The sequence below is a fragment of the Equus caballus genome, chromosome 1, assembly GCF_041296265.1.
Source record: "Equus caballus isolate H_3958 breed thoroughbred chromosome 1, TB-T2T, whole genome shotgun sequence".
Lineage (NCBI taxonomy): Eukaryota > Metazoa > Chordata > Mammalia > Perissodactyla > Equidae > Equus > Equus caballus.
This window is the reverse complement of record NC_091684.1, coordinates 101,845,602-101,860,773: the sequence shown is the minus strand read 5'-3', so window position 1 is coordinate 101,860,773 and position 15,172 is coordinate 101,845,602. Positions and strand designations below refer to the sequence as shown.

General features: G+C 46.4%; 1 protein-coding gene and 1 long non-coding RNA gene across 3 annotated transcripts; one reads left to right on the top strand and one right to left on the bottom strand.

The window, feature by feature from the left end:
* Positions 1-295: 295 nt before the first annotated feature.
* LOC138923969 (uncharacterized) lies at positions 296-5,422 on the bottom strand. 2 transcript variants are annotated; one of them, XR_011438351.1, is made up of 3 exons: positions 5,046-5,392; positions 4,337-4,514; positions 296-3,608 (listed from the first exon to the last, which is right to left on the bottom strand). It is a non-coding gene; the product is annotated as an uncharacterized lncRNA (long non-coding RNA). The 2 variants fall into 2 exon arrangements; XR_011438352.1 differs by having other exon boundaries at positions 2,333-3,608; positions 4,348-4,514; positions 5,046-5,422.
* On the top strand, positions 3,716-14,907 carry CFAP161 (cilia and flagella associated protein 161). Its single transcript, XM_001497394.6, has 7 exons — positions 3,716-3,970; positions 4,763-4,852; positions 5,389-5,621; positions 6,625-6,709; positions 10,289-10,447; positions 13,615-13,688; positions 14,086-14,907. Exons 1-7 carry the CDS (start codon positions 3,839-3,841, stop codon positions 14,279-14,281), a joined length of 969 nt encoding a protein of 322 aa, XP_001497444.3. The 5' UTR covers positions 3,716-3,838; the 3' UTR covers positions 14,282-14,907.
* Positions 14,908-15,172: the final 265 nt, after the last annotated feature.

Below are 15,172 nucleotides of genomic sequence, written 5' to 3'. Positions count from 1 at the left end.
TCGCTTCTCTGCTTCCGTACCCCGGCTCACCCTGCTTCCTCTGGAAAGTGCTCACCCGGTTCTTTTATCTTCATGTCCACATCCTACCCCTTTTTCATACTATTATTTCCTTTGAGCCTCACAAGGTCTCTGAGTCAGTGTTCCTTACACGCTGCTCTTGCAGGCCAGTTCTCCAAAAAGAGGATTGCACGACGAACTTCACGGGGCAACGCTGTTTGCATTGTCTTCCTTTTGTAGGTTTATGGTGCACACCGTTACATTCAAGGCTCTGCAATAAAGAAGCCTGGACAACCCAGCATTTCTCAGATTTATTGACAACAGAACTCTTTCTCCCTCCGTATCTATTAACATATCACAGAGCATTTTAGAAATGCTCTCAAAGAGAGTTAGCAATAAAGTTATCCTTCACTCATTTTTATTGATGGAGATATTGAGGCTCAGAGAGAAAAATGCTTTTATAAGCTTAATGAAAGGAGCTTCAGTCCCTTTTTTCTTTACTGCACTATGATGACTAATATTTGTCATCCAATGAGGACTTTAAGACTTATTTTCAGCCCTGAAAGTTACTTGCTTCTAAGATTATAACTCTCATTTCTCTTTCCCAATATCTGAACTTTGTCCTACTTCTCTTTTTAAAAATGATGATGTCCAAGTATTTCTTTAGCTTTTCTTTTCCTGCCAGATGTTTCACAAGTAAGTAACAAAAGGCTGTAATTGAATTTTTCCAAGAGCCTTATCAGATCATGAAAAAAATAGCAAGTAAGTTTTCCAGTAAATACCCAGTTTATGTTAAAATCATAATAACTATAAATGGAAGGGAACAGTGGCCTGATTTCAAGGGGATATTTATTGCTAATTAAGGCCTGCGTGAATTACAGTGACCAGCAATGTATGAGTGTATTGAGTGTATTTCTGATTTAATCTTAGCTTTGAGAGCTTTTGAGGAACGTAAATTTAAAATTTTATATAATTATGTGTAAAATAAACATTTTATAACTTTTCAAAAATAAAAGTAAAAATTAGTAAAAAAATGTTTTAGAAAACTTCTTGTGTGTATGTTTACAGTTTTATTATTACCAGCTGGCTTTTAAATCGCCCTGCGCCATAAGTTGTGAGACACTTCTCTGTGTTACTTTTTTTAGCATAATAAGATTCGTTTAGGGTTCGGGGACCCCGTGCCTGCTCAGGCTGCACCCCAAAGAGATACATCAGAAGGCTGCACTATTCATGGGGAAAGAGACTTCACTGAGCCAGCCCAGCCAAGGTCACTAAACAGCCACACGAGCAGACAAGCCAACAACAACAGGCACCGAGGGCGGGGAATCAGTATACAGAGTTGCTATAATATGTTATTCAAAACATCCAGTTTTAAATAAAAAATTATGAGACCTGCAAAGGAACAGGAAAATGTGACCCATACCCAGGGGAAAAAACCAGCTATGAGAGAGCCCAAATGTTGGACTTAGCAAAGACTTCAAAGCAACTATGGTAAATATATTCAAAGAACTAAGAAAAACCATTATTAAAAAACTTAACGGAAAGATGATGACAATGTCTCATCAAAAATGCAATATTAATACAGAAATGTTAAAAAAGAACCAAGTGGAAATTGTGGAATTGAAAATTACCATCACCAAAATGAAAAACTCACTAGACAGAAGGAGTAGTAGATTTGAGCTGACAGAAGAAGAAATGAGCAAACTTGAAGATGGATCAGCAGAAATTATGCAATCTGGGGAACAGAGAGAGAAAAGAAGGAAGGAAAATGAATACTGCCTTAGAGAAACGAGGACGTTACTAAGAGCAGCAACATACACGTAATAGGAGTCCCAGAGGAAGAGGAGAGAGAGAAAGAAGCAGAAAAATTTTCAAAGAAATAATGGCAAATCCCAAATTTGATGAAAAGACGTTAATCTACACATCCAAGAAGTTCAACATGTTCCAAGTAGGATAAATGCGAAGAGGTTATAGTCACAGTGACAAAAGTCAAAGAGAACATCCCGACAGCAGGAAGGTCCCATACAGACACTCCGCCCACATACGAGGCAGCCCTAATAAGATCCATGTTGACCTCTTGTCAGAAACAAAGAGGCCAGAAGGCAGGAGAATGGCATATTTAACACGATGAAAGAAAAAATTGAAAATGAGTCTTACGTCCAGTGAACTATTTTACAAAAATGAAGGTGGAAGGAGCAGGTAAGTAAAAACTGAGAGGATGTGTTGCCGGCGGACCTGCTTTACAAGAAATACCGAAGGAGGTTCTTCGGGCTGGAAGCAAGTAATTCCAGGCTGTGATCTGCATCCACAGGAAGAAACCGAGAGTACCAGTAAGACGGTTACGAATGTAATTATACAGGATGATTCAAAAAGCAACTATATCAAACAATATGCACACACAGTTATTGTATTGCTGGGCCTAGAAGATACAGGAATGTAACATCCTTGACAGGAACATCTCAGAGGAAGCAGGTGAGAGCAGAGCTGTACTGGGTTAAGGACTTACCAACAGCTGAGTCGTTAGAACTTTATTAAATTACGCGGAGAGCAAAGTCGCCTTGTCATAGTCCTGATATTACAGGGAACATGGAAACACTCAAAGAGAAAGAACATGGGCTTTGGAGTCAGAAAATCTGGGTTGCATCCTCGCTTTGAGCAACGTTAGCAGCTTGAACTCGGATGAACCACGAGCATCTTTGCGTCTCAGTTTCTTGATTTAGCAAACGCAGTGAGCGGTCTAATGTCTGACCTACCTGTTTTGTCCCATTTACCCTTTTGGCGTGTCCTGGGACGCGGTGCTGCGTTCACAGACGGGTCCACATGCACGTGAGACGTTCCTACACGTGTCCCGTGCTGCCGTCCGCCAGCTCAGATCCTTCCAGGTTCAGCCCGAGTCCGCCTGCCTCAGTCACCACCCACAGATTGCCTGGTTCTCACTCTCATTGTCCCCCAAAGGGGAAATGGCTCTTTCTTTAAATGCCTACGGCCCTTCATCGGCACGTCTTTAACTGCACTTATCCCATTCTTCCTGAACTATTTTGTTTTCAGGAACGATCTTCTCTTTTGGATGGTGTTGCTGAGGGGAGAAAATGTTCCCGTCTCTTTCATTTCTGTCCTATCTTCGTACACACTAAATAAAGGTGAATTACTGACCGCATTCAATCAGCATCGAGCTCTGGCTGCCCTACAGTGACTGTTTATCCCTCCTACTCATAAAAGGACATTTTGTTTAAGAAATGTTGGCTTCAACATATTCTGGTTTTATCAAGAGTTCTTGCAAATCAGAGGCTTGTCCTCGTAGTTGAGACGGGCCAGGGGAGGAGGGTGGCTAAGTCCATAGAGGGATGGACCACCTCAGAAACATGCCAGCATGACATGCTTCTTACTTTTGAGGCGGTGAAATTTTGAGGAATTCTCCCTCCTCTCTTCCTTCTATTTTATTTTGGTTCCAAATTTCTGCCTGGAGCATCTATCGTTTTATGATCAGGGTGAAACTGCTGCTGGATCAAAACAGTCTGTCGCTTCCGTTGAAAGGCTCCTCTTTGCTGCCTTAACAAGTGGGGGGGGGGGGGGGGGGAGGGCTTCATTTTACAGCAATTTTCCTTTAGATCCTAAAGGAAAAAAAAAGTTTTAAAATTTTCTCTACGGAGCTTTTAGGACCACGACGTCAGTAGGCTCGAGTTTCTCCTCTCAACCCTTTGCAATTAAACTCCAGAAAACCTGAGCGACGGAAGCGGGCGGGGTGACAGCCCGAGGGGGCCGCGCGGGCCCAGCTCTCCCGCTGTCGCCAACTGGCCAGCAGGGTCCCTGGCGGCGGCCAATCGCGCGGGGCCTGGTCGCCATGGCGACGAGCGCGCAACACAGCGGCGTCCCCGGAGTCCCGGCGGCCGGAGCGCCGGGGACGATGGCTCGGAACCTGTACGGCCCCCGAGTCCGGATGGGCAACTGGAACGAGGACGTCTACCTGGAGGAGGTGCGGGAGGCGCGGCGGCGCGGCCGGGGGGCGGGCCCTCCTCTGAGCATCCCGCACCTCCTTTCTCTCCCAGCGCACGCGGGACGCCCTGGAATCTCACCCGCTGTCCCGGGTCTCGGCCTTTCTCCTCTTCCCCTGGGTCCCTCAGCCTCCCCACGTTGGGTGCCTTGGCTCTCTCAAGCCCCCCATCTGAGCCTCCCCCTTAGTCTCCAGCCCCACGAAGTTCCCTCGGGCCGTTAAGAGTCTGAGGGTCGCCGAGGCTGCGGTCCGGGGAAGGAGGGAGGCTCGGAGTAGAAACACCGCCCCCCCTCACCCGCCCATGGCATATACCCTCCTGAGGGTCCCTGTAGCATGGCCTTTACAGACCTTATACTCACGGCCTTGCATGCTCCTGTGCTGGTCCCCACAAGGCACTGGGCCACCGCTATGGAACTAGTTGTGGGCGGTGGGCGGACTCACAGTGTCCATCATCATCCAAGCTGGGGATGACGTCCCCTCACCAGACGACACACGGCCTCCAAATGTTGCTCACGATGGTCTCTGCCTGGAATAATTATGAGCGATGTCTCTTTTGTGCCTTTCTCATTTTTCCCAAACATTCTACAATGAAATAAAAATATTAAAATAATGCTCAAAAAAATTTCCCCCGTTCCTATTATACTCACGTTTCTTTTTCTGTTCTCAAACTTGGCCTTTTCAACTTGATGTGCTTCTGACCTGAAAGCTACCAGTATCTGTGTTATCAGGACTATTGTGGACCCTTTGAGTTTTACTCATTTTCTGTTGAAGCAGGAGCTCATGAAAGATTTCTTAGAGAAGAGAGACAAGGGCCAACTTCTCATACAGAGAAGCAGAAGGCTAAAGGAGAATCTCCTGAGACAGGTAATTTTAAATTCAAACATTGTTTTCAAAATCCTATCAAATTAAGTGTGAGTATATGTTAAGCAAGCAAAAATTCCAAAAGTGAGTTATCCTTTGGAAAATGCCAGTTTTTCTCTTGAGGTCTGAAAACCACAGTGTTTAAAATTCCCTGAGATACAGAACATAAGAGAAGTCTGCTATTAATTGTATTTACCTGCATTTTCCAAATTAGGAACTGAATAGATTAACACAGGCGTAAGTCACGCCCCTCGGTTGGCGCTCAAGAAATTTTCAGTGGATGTTGAATAAATTAATAACAGAGTCGACGCACGTGATTCTTCACCAGCCTTGTTTTACTTCGTTTGGGATTATTGGGGGCTTTGCTTTGGCCAAGCAAGAGGGGATTGGTGGCAGGAAAAGGAAGAAAATTAAGGATCTGAGGGCATCCAAGTGAATCCCTGATTGAAATGAATCCTGGTCTTCTCGGGAAGGAAGGTGCAGCAGAAGTGGCTGCAGGGCTGCTTGCTGGATCTGAAGAATTGCTATTTCAATCGCAGATGCAGCTTTCCATATCCCAGGACGGATACGTTCACTACGGCGACAAAGTGATGCTGGTGAATCCCGACCACCCGGAGACAGAAGCGGATCTGTTTCTGGGCGGGAACCTGAGCCTGTGTGTGACTCCAGACGAGGTGAAAGCCCATCTGAGCGACGAGCTGGAGGTGCCGTGTGGCCTGAGCCTGGCTCAGGTCACGGTCCCCATCGGCAGAAACACTTTCATCGTTTTGAGGTAAGGTTTCTTTAACTTTCCGCTTATGTGCGTCACGAATATCTGTTTTTGCGGACTGGAGCAGTGCCGACTGGAGGCCAAGGTTATCGGAACGTCCTGTGTGACGCTCCTCTTGTTTTCTTATCTTGAGGATTATTGTCAAGGGGCCTTTACAGTCCCTTTATCTTAAACGTCAGGATAATTGCTAATTTGTGCCAATTCAAAATACTTAATTCAAAGATATGGGGATCCAGGGAATTAAGTTCACATCCCATCTAGAAGTAAAGTGGGTTTTCCTAATAACATCTCAGAATGCTTGGAGCTCATCTGAGTGCTTTTATTGCTTTTAATGTTGCCATGTTACTTTTACATCAGAAATACGTAGTTTAATGCAAGGTGGCATTACAAGGGCATTTGTTATCTTAAAATTAATTGTCCACTAAAAACGTACTTGAGGAGATTGTGGAAAATGAGCATTTAGATCCTTAGAGAGCAGAGACATAATTACAATGAAAAATATTGCTTTCACTTTGTCTCTAAATTATGACAGCAGTGTTTGTATCACGGGAATGTAGCCCATCCTTCAGATCTTGAATTTAGATTTCCTTTGAATACAGATAATTTATGTTAAGACAACTAAAAATTGATCACAACTTCAGTTTCCCAGAGAATTAAGAAGGAAGATTGTATTAAATGTCTACAAATGGGTTTCCTTGGTTCTCTCTAAAGATGTCAGGGTGCTTGACGCAGTTCCTTAGCGCAGGATGGCGTCTGTGCTCAGCTCGCTCCAGGCTCACCAAGTGGGGATGCTCTGTCTTCTGGCCATGTTGGAAGACAGGGAATAGGGTGCTGGCTGGATCTGAAGGCCAAAAGAAAAGACCTTTTGTTTAGTGACTTAATTCAGTTATGGTACATGAATATGCACTATCAAGAAAATTATAAATGAAACTGCATATACAAAGAATAGAGCTGTAGACTGATTCGAATACGGCGCATTTACCCTATACTTTCACTCCACTGACAGCCCAGACAGAGAGGCCGCCGGTCAAGTTCTTAGATACGGGCAGAACTTTTGCCTCGGGATAACAGGAGGATTTGAAGACAAAATGGTGAGTCATCCCGTTGGGGATCTGCTTGGGACCAGCCCTTTTGGTTTCCCTGGGGGCTAGTGGCTACCTGTGGACCCCGACAGAGAACTCGACAGCACGCGCTCCATCTCGGGCTTCCCTGTCGTTTCAGCCTGCAGCTTTTCACAGGCAGTTGTGGGCTAATTCTTTCCTCTCACTTTGCAAATTACAAAAATATGCCCTTCAAAGTTAAAGGGTAAGGGGGAAAAAAAGCCTTTTTGCAATGCAGCTGGCAAAACCAAAAATTTATACCAAATGATTGCATTATGTAATAATAATCTGACAGCTGTTTAATGTCCCTAATGCTAGGAAAGCATATCATCTGACAACTTTTTCTGACCTTTTCTTGTCAAACATCTGCCTAATTTGGGAGAAAGACAATACGAGATGCTTAAGTCTGCATAAATCAGGCAGCATAAGTCTCTGATCTTTACCTTTATTTTGGGGATTAGGAAGTGTAACAGAACCAGATAAATATGGGTTTGAATTCCAGCTGAGCTGCATATCTATGGGGTGGGACTTTGGGTAAATTATTAAACCCTTTTGCATCTTTCTCATCTACAAAATGGGGATTATTATACCTTACCACATGCTTAAGTGTTTCCCGTGTTCTTCCAAACAAGTCTATGAGGTGGGGACTATTTCACTGAAGGGGAAACTGAGGCACAAGAAGGTTGAGTGATTTTGCTCCAAGTCACTCAGCTACTAAGTGTCAGAGCTGGCACAATATAACATTTTTCATTGAATCAAAGATTCCATTATTGTATGGTGTGGAATTATTATTATTTTTGTACCACTAAGAAAGATCAATGCTTAAACTATGACATACCATACATGGTAAGCTGCAGCCTGATTTTAAATGTAGAGATTAGAGGAAATACCAAGTTGTTGAAAGACGAGAGTAACTCATCATCTTGTTATCCAGAGATTAGCACGAGTAACATTTTGGCTTATCTTCTTTTAGAAAGGGAGAGAGATCAGACTTAAAGCACAGGGAAAATACAAGCGCTACGACATTCAGATGTGATTTTTTTCTTTTCTTCTTTTTTGTTTGCCGCTCTCTCCTCTCCCTCCCCTTCCATCCCTTCTGTCCTTCTCTCCCCTGTCAATCGTCTGTTCTCCGCCTGTTTATTGATCTGGTTTACGTATCTGCTCTTTCACAGATTATACGGTTTGTCCCGTCCGTGGCTAACATGTCCTTCCATTTGTTACTCAGCTTGTAAACTGCAGCTGTTCTAATCTATTTTTGAGCAAAATCGATCAGTGTTTCTCCTTGTAACTCCTTCTGTTTCTGAGACCCTTTAAAGTCAGCTCCAAAGATGTGATAAAAAGAGAAACTCTTATTAACTTCTAGCTGTCTGCTTTTGCTTAAGCTTATTCTTTCATCCACTTCAGATTTATTTTGATAAAGGGTTGTCTGGGAACATGTAAATTTCTCCCAGATGAGGAGTCGGTGGTATCTTTTTTATTTCTTGAGTAATTATTCCTTTCTTCACGGACACATGCTGCCTCCATTAGCATGCATTAAATTATTGTACATACTCCATGCTTTTTCTGAGCTTCTTATTTTTTCCCTTTGAAGTGGCGTTGTCTATTTTTCTTGTAGAACTATGGCTTTATAATATAGTTTGACAGCTCGTAGTGTTAGTTCCATCTCATTACACTTCTTTGTCTGAATTATGTTAGGAATTAATCTTTTAGCTAAATGTAATAATTATTTTTTTCAAGTCCCTCTGCCCTTGTGGGAAAAAAAAATCACTTGGTATTTTGAATGTGATTGTAAAATTAAGTAAACTCACACATTTTGTAGCTTTACAATATATATTCTTCTAGGATGCCTCTCCATCTATTCAATTATTCTTTCACATCTCGGTAAAGGTTTGTGGTTTTTTTCACATGAGTCTGATGCCGATCTCATTAAGCCTTTTTCTTGGTATGTTCTGTTTTGGTGCTATTCACGGGACGTCCTCTTGATGGCTGCAGCAAAACTATAAGAAAGCCTTGATTTTTCTACTCACCTTTGATGACATCACTTACTCTTACTAATTCTAATAGTTTTCCAGTTGATTCCCTCATGACACCTAGGTAGACAGCCATTTCATCTTCACGTGATGGCAACTTTCTCTCTTCTCAAATTCTCCTGCCTCTCATTTCTGTTCTTTGTCTTTGAATTAGCAAGCCCTTCTGGGGCATTTATAAAAAATCTGGTGATACTGGCTTTCTAGATTTGTTCCTGACATTATTCTTTTTTTTCTTTGCATTAACAAAACAGAGTTTGTGGTTTGAGATAGATATTCTTTGCCGTTTGAAGTCCTGGTTCTCCTTGTTGCTCTGAGTGGCACCGTTATTGGGGCCAAAAAGGGCCAAAGCCGCGGTATATCTTGGACCCATCGCTCTTTCCCGCCAGCGCGCGGCTGATGGCCAAGTCCCACGGCTCTGCCTTCATCACGCAGTTTGGCCTGTCTTTTCATTCCAATGCCAGTACCTCAGGTCAGGCACCCGTAGCTTGGCCCCTCTAGTCTATCCTGACTTGAGACCATACGGGACGGGATGCTGACAGGTTGATCCTCTAAAAGCTCAGGTCTGAGCACCTCCCATCTCTATTGAAAAGTCAGCAGTGGCTCCCCAGTGCCCTCTGAATTGAGCGTTGCTGTTCACTGCGGCATTTAAGATCTTCTGTAATATGTCCCCCACTCCCTGTCTGTGCTCATCCCCTCGGGCTCCCTGTTACCACATCACCACCTCCTTGGTCTTCCCTGAGCCCCGGGAGAGCTGCTCCATCCTCTGCCCTCCTACGACCCTTGGCGTCCATGCTGGACAGCCATTCCTTACAGCTGCTGCCCATTTCTATGCTCGATGATCTCTCCTGCCAGTCAGACAACATCTTGAGGTCAGTAACTCGTTTCTGCCTTCCCCATAGCTCTTCAAGGCTCAGCTTTGCATAGGAAAGATGCTCGTTGAAAACCTATTAAAATATGCAGGAATGTCCTCCAGGTTCAGGGTGAGAGAGAGTCAATAAAGAGCTAACTAACGAGAAGCCGACATTTTGGACTTCCCAGCAGGATGGGGTGGTTCTTGGCAAAGTTGCAGGCAGCTGGAGAGCTGCCTAACGAGATTCTGAGTGTGGGCATCAACTCCAGAGGGGCGCAGACCCCCTTGAGGCTCACGAGTGACTATCAGCTGTGATGATGTTGCTTTTAAGAGCACTTCACTTCATGCAATGAGTTTCGGGCAACATTATTTGTAATAAATAGAATATTGATCTGGGTCCTCTGCCCTGAAAAAGAGGAGGAGGGGAGCAGGGACAGGATGAGAAGAGAGTTGGAGATGGAGCCTGGTGTTCAAAGAAGGGAACACAGTCTGCGGTGGCGTGGGGCCGGGGGCCTCAGCATCCCAAAACGGCATTTCTGGGGTACAGAACTGCGTGTTCTCACATGGTCAGTAAGAACAGGGCTTTGAAAACCTCTCTGAACACACCTGCCATCCAGCCAGCAGATTGCCTCTCAGTTCCCCGGCTTGTCCACTCGTGTGACATTTACATTTTTCCTCTGTCATTTCCAGTTATATTTGTCAAGCGACCACAGGACCCTGCTGAAGTCGTCCAAGAGGTCTTGGCTCCAGGAAGTGTACCTGACGGATGAGGTCTCCTACCTGAGCTGCTGGCAGGCCACGTTCCCCGACCCCCAGCTGCGCCTGGAGTACGAGGGCTTCCCGGTTCCGGTGAGCACCGCGTGGCGGGGGGACGACGTGAAGGTGCCGGCGCTCCTGGACGGATGCTGTTTACTCCTGTCTGCAGAACGGAGGCTCAGCGTAGCTCCAGGGCCTCACGCACTCTCTTCTTTCTCATTTGTAACTCGATTCTGACTCGAGGCAGCACCCTGCGTGTGGGTGTTTCTCAGCCCCGGCTGCACATCAGGGTCACCCACAGAGCTTTTTAAAAATACCGAGGCGCACGCCCCGGCCCTGAGCACAGGCTGAGAACCACGGACCCGAGACTTGAGGATTACGACGCTGCTTTCTTCCAGGCCTCTGTTACGCCCTCATTTCTGAAGAGACGGGGAAGTCTCGGGGAGTGAGGGAGACAGCAGGGCCACAGCACAGGTGGATGCAGCGGTCCACAGGCAGCATCTTTCTCCTCCTCATTGCTGAATGTTTTCTCAGGACCCCGGGGCCCTGCAGGTCGGGAGCCCAAGGCACAGTCCTGAAGGGAAGGCAGGTCTGGCCAGCACAGAGCTGTTTCGAAGGCCGGGGACCTTGCTGCGCCCTCCTGAGGGCTCCAGCAGAGGGAGAGAGAGGAACCGGCTGAAGTCACTGGGAGAGCGTGCAATTATAGCAGCAAGAATTTAAAGGGCTGGCCGGCTGAGGTGGGCTTCCAGAGAGGGGGCCCCTGTTACAGGCCACCCCACATCCTCCCACACAGTGCACTTCTCTCCCAGCTCTGCAGGTGGACCCACGTTCACAAGGCTCTTTCCCTCAGTAAGGAGAACCTGCACACGGCCCACGGTGCACACGTTACACAGGTTTCCTCTCTTCCACTGGCCTTTGCCAAGCTTTGCTCTCCTTGGAGCTGCCTCTCTTTTCCGTGATTTAAACTGTCAGTATGTCCACTTCCTTATGGGTAAAATACCCGTGAGAATAATATGTCTTTGTGAGGTTTTTCCAGGATGGAAGGGCTAGTACGTTTATAGTGCTCGTTGGAAAGTGCCCAGCCCACAGACACTGTCGCAGGCGTCAATGATGTTGTTGCTGTTATTATTATACTTGTTGGAGGAGCCGTGGCCCAGGTGCCGGGGGGTCTTCCCATCGCTCACTCGGGCCGTAGCCTGGGGCAGGCTTGAGCCTCTCTCAGATGCCCTTGCACTTCTGTGAAGTGGGGACCCTTGTGCTGTCTGAGCTGCCCTGCGGTGGTGACGTCCTCCAGCCAGAGGCCACCAGGAGCACCCGCGGGCAGACTAGGGGGCTTGATTGATGGCCGCAGTGAGGGAGGACGCACGCCTGGGGAGCCGTGGGGCATCTCAGCGAGAGGATGTGAGAGAGGACCCCGCACAGCGTCTGGGCTTTCCTTGGACGACTTTAGGGAGGGTCCTGGGAAGTGGGGCTCCGCTCTTGGTCGGATGCTGTCGGGAAGCGGGGTAATTCTGTGACTGGGCATCTCGAATCGTCTTACCCGTGGAGCGGGCAGGCCGGAGCAAGGCTAAAGCCGGCATCGTGAGGAAGCAGGGGTCACTCACATCAGGCGGGAGAGGTGGATGTTCGGTGTTTCGGTTGATGGTCGTGTTTTGTCCATGTTCAGACCCTATTACAGAGTGGTCTCGTGTTTGCCTTGACCCATCACAGTCAGAGAGTGGCCTTGTCGGATGCGGGCATTCTGTGAAGTTGATTTCGTTTGACCGCAGAACACTGAGGCCCAGCTGTGAGTGCCAGGCCGGCTCCTGGATGTCAGGGGCTGTTTTTTTTTCTTCCTCTTACAGCTTTTAGTTTACACGGGTCAGGATTTCGAAATAATATGTACTTTTTTCCTGATTATCAAATGTATATTCACTTATAGAAAATCAGAAAAGCACAAAAACTAATATGAAAATTATCAGTAGTTCCACTCTCCAGAGAAGGCCACTCTTTTGTTTTGTTTTTTTAATATCATTTCTGTCCTTATCTATGCGTATGGGTTTTTTTTGGGGGGGGGGTAATTTATTCTCTCTCTTTTTTTATGGAGTGTGGTTTTACCCACAACATTGTGTAAGTTTAAAGTGAAGAACATGTTGATGGGATCCATTTAAATTGCAATATGCTGACACCCCATCACCTCATGTAACTGTTGCTTCTTCTAGTGTAGGGAGCAATTGAAATCTAACCTCTCATCAAGTTTAATGTCTATAATACAGTTTTGTTGTCTGTAATCACTATACTGTCTCTGGGACTGACTTATTTACTAGTTGCGAGTATGTGCCCTTCGACAACCCGTCTCCCCACCCCACTCCTCAGCCCCTGGAACCACCTTTCTACCCTCCGCTTTTATGATTTCAAGTTTTCAGATTCCACATATAAGAGATACGTAGAGATTTGCCTTTCTCCGTCTGACTTACCTCATCTAGCATAACGTCCTCAAGGTCCCTCTGTGTCATTGCAGGTGGCAGGATTTCCTTCTTTCTCATGGCAGAATAATGTTCCATTGTACATATCTAGCACGTCTTCTTTATCCGCTCGTCCATTCTTGGACACTTAGGTTGTTTCCGCACCTTGGCTGTTGTGAATGATGCTTCGATGAGCATGGGGGTGCAGACATCTCTTTAGTAACCTGCTTTCATGCCCTGAAGTGGGATTGCTAGATCAGATGGTATTTTTATTTTTAATTTTTTGTGGAATCCCCATACTGTTTTCCGTAGTGGCTGCACCAGTTTGCATTCCCAGCAGCAGTGTGTGAAGGTTCCCTTTTGTCCACACCCTCTCCAACATTTGTCATCTCGTCTCCTTGGTAACAGTTGTTCTGACAGGTGCGAGGGGAATCTCTCCTTGTGGTTTTGATTCACATTTCCCTGATTCGTTTATTTTTATTTTTTATTTTACAAAATAGGACATTAAGACCTAAATTTGCCACTTAAAAACACCACTGACTGTATCTCATGCTGTCCAATATCATCTCCAATATGACTTTGAATGATTATCTAATGTTCCATCATATGTGCATCTGCAATAATGTATTTAATCAATCCATTATGGTTTGCCTTCTAGGTTATTCCATATATATATGTGTGTGTGTGTGTATATATATGTGTAATTTTTTTTAACTAAATTTAAGTGAATATATAGTATATTTCCAGATTTTTGCTTTCAGGAAATTGGAGGCCTTAACTCACAATGCAAATAACACACTTTCTTTATCTTTAAAGGCAAATGCAAAAATTCTCATCAATCATTGCCACACCAACCGGGGGCTGGTGGCGCACCGGGGTCTCTTCTTAAGGTATCGTACGCCAGGGTGTAGCAAGATGCCCCACTCGGGGGGTGGGGGCTGTGCATATGAGCAAAGAAGCTCAATTTAAAGAGTGTGGCAACGCACACAACAAGTCCTTTGATGATGAAATATTGTCCCACAGAACTTTGAAGGTGTGAGCAGTCCCCTTAGAGCTGCTTCTATTATACGGGTCCTTCCCTCACAGGAGGATGTTGTTATAACGGGATCCCAGCCGCCTCATTGCTGCCCAAACAGGGTGCAACTTCCCGGGGAATGTGTCCTGTTTCAGAGCTCCCAGTGGCTGTACCGGGCCGTCTGCCGAGTTAGCCGCCTCTGAGATGAAGCAAGCAGCTCTCTGAGAGTCGCCGTTTCCTTCCTAATCCGTGTTCCTTCTTTCCCACCCCAGAACCTATTTCGGAAAGGAAGTTGAGGTCGCCGCTCACACATACCTGGATTCACACAGAGTTGAAAAACCGAAGAACCACTGGATGCTGGTGACTGGGAACCCCAGGGAAGAGAGGTCCATCATGCTGGACCAGCCCAAACCACGGGCGGAGGAGCCCCAGGCCCCGGAGCAGGCGGCCAGCCCAGGGGAGCAGTGACACCCCGGCGCCCGGGCTCCTCCAGCATAGCTACGACATCGGCAGCCTCTGTGGTGCCTCAAGCTGTGTTTAGATAAGGCCCAGAAGGCTTTGAACGCTGTATTAAAACATAGGGTGCATCGAGAGTGTGGAATTAGTGGTGGGATCTGGGACATAGAAGGATGCTAGCTCTGGGACAGCTCGTACGTATATTTGAAGGCGGCAGAGGGTATGTCCACGTGGACAGTAAATTCGGAAGAACTCAGCTTCCTCTATTTAGAGCCTGTGTGGCAGCCGCTCCTGCAAGGACCACCTGTCACTCTTTCAAGCTGTGTCCACGTAACGAAGCTGTTGGTGCCACACTGAATTTTTGTCCCCTCCCCACTCTGTACGATGCATTAAGAATCAACCACCTGTAGCGGTGGGTCTGGCCTTTCCTTGGAGCTAAACATTTCCCCCTTCTATTTTCGTTCCTGCCTCTGGCCTTGGGGGTCAGGACCTCCACCCAGCTACTCGCTTGCTATTTTGTAATGATTTCCAGAAGGCAGACTCTCCTTACTGCTACCTTGTCTCTGAAGCTGGCATTAGTTGTGGCACCCACGTGATCGGAAAGTTCCAGACAAAATAAATATGTACCCTTCCGTGTATTGGTTCATCTAGTCATTCTCTGGCAAGCGCCCGTGATGTGGAAGGTGTTGTAATGGGAGGAAGAGACCCCCAGCCCGGTAGGTAAAGGCTGGTCCACAGGTAAATACCCCAAGGCAGAAAGCAAGTCACAGGTCTTGTAAATGCCGTTTGAATAGATGCAGCCTCAAGCCAGTATGGACAGACCCTCCCCAGGGAGGCAGGCACTTGCCGTCAAGGGTGACAGGGTTTGGGCGAGGAGGATCCAGTCCTGGGCTGGGCATTGGG

Coding starts and splice junctions, on each gene's coding strand:
- CFAP161 (XM_001497394.6), top strand. CDS start 3,839: ATGGCGACGAGCGCGCAACACAGCGGCGTCCCCGGAGTCCCGGCGGCC. Junction 3,971..4,762: donor AGGACGTCTACCTGGAGGAG/GTGCGGGAGGCG, acceptor CTGTTGAAGCAG/GAGCTCATGAAAGATTTCTT. Junction 10,448..13,614: donor ACGAGGGCTTCCCGGTTCCG/GTGAGCACCGCG, acceptor TTATCTTTAAAG/GCAAATGCAAAAATTCTCAT.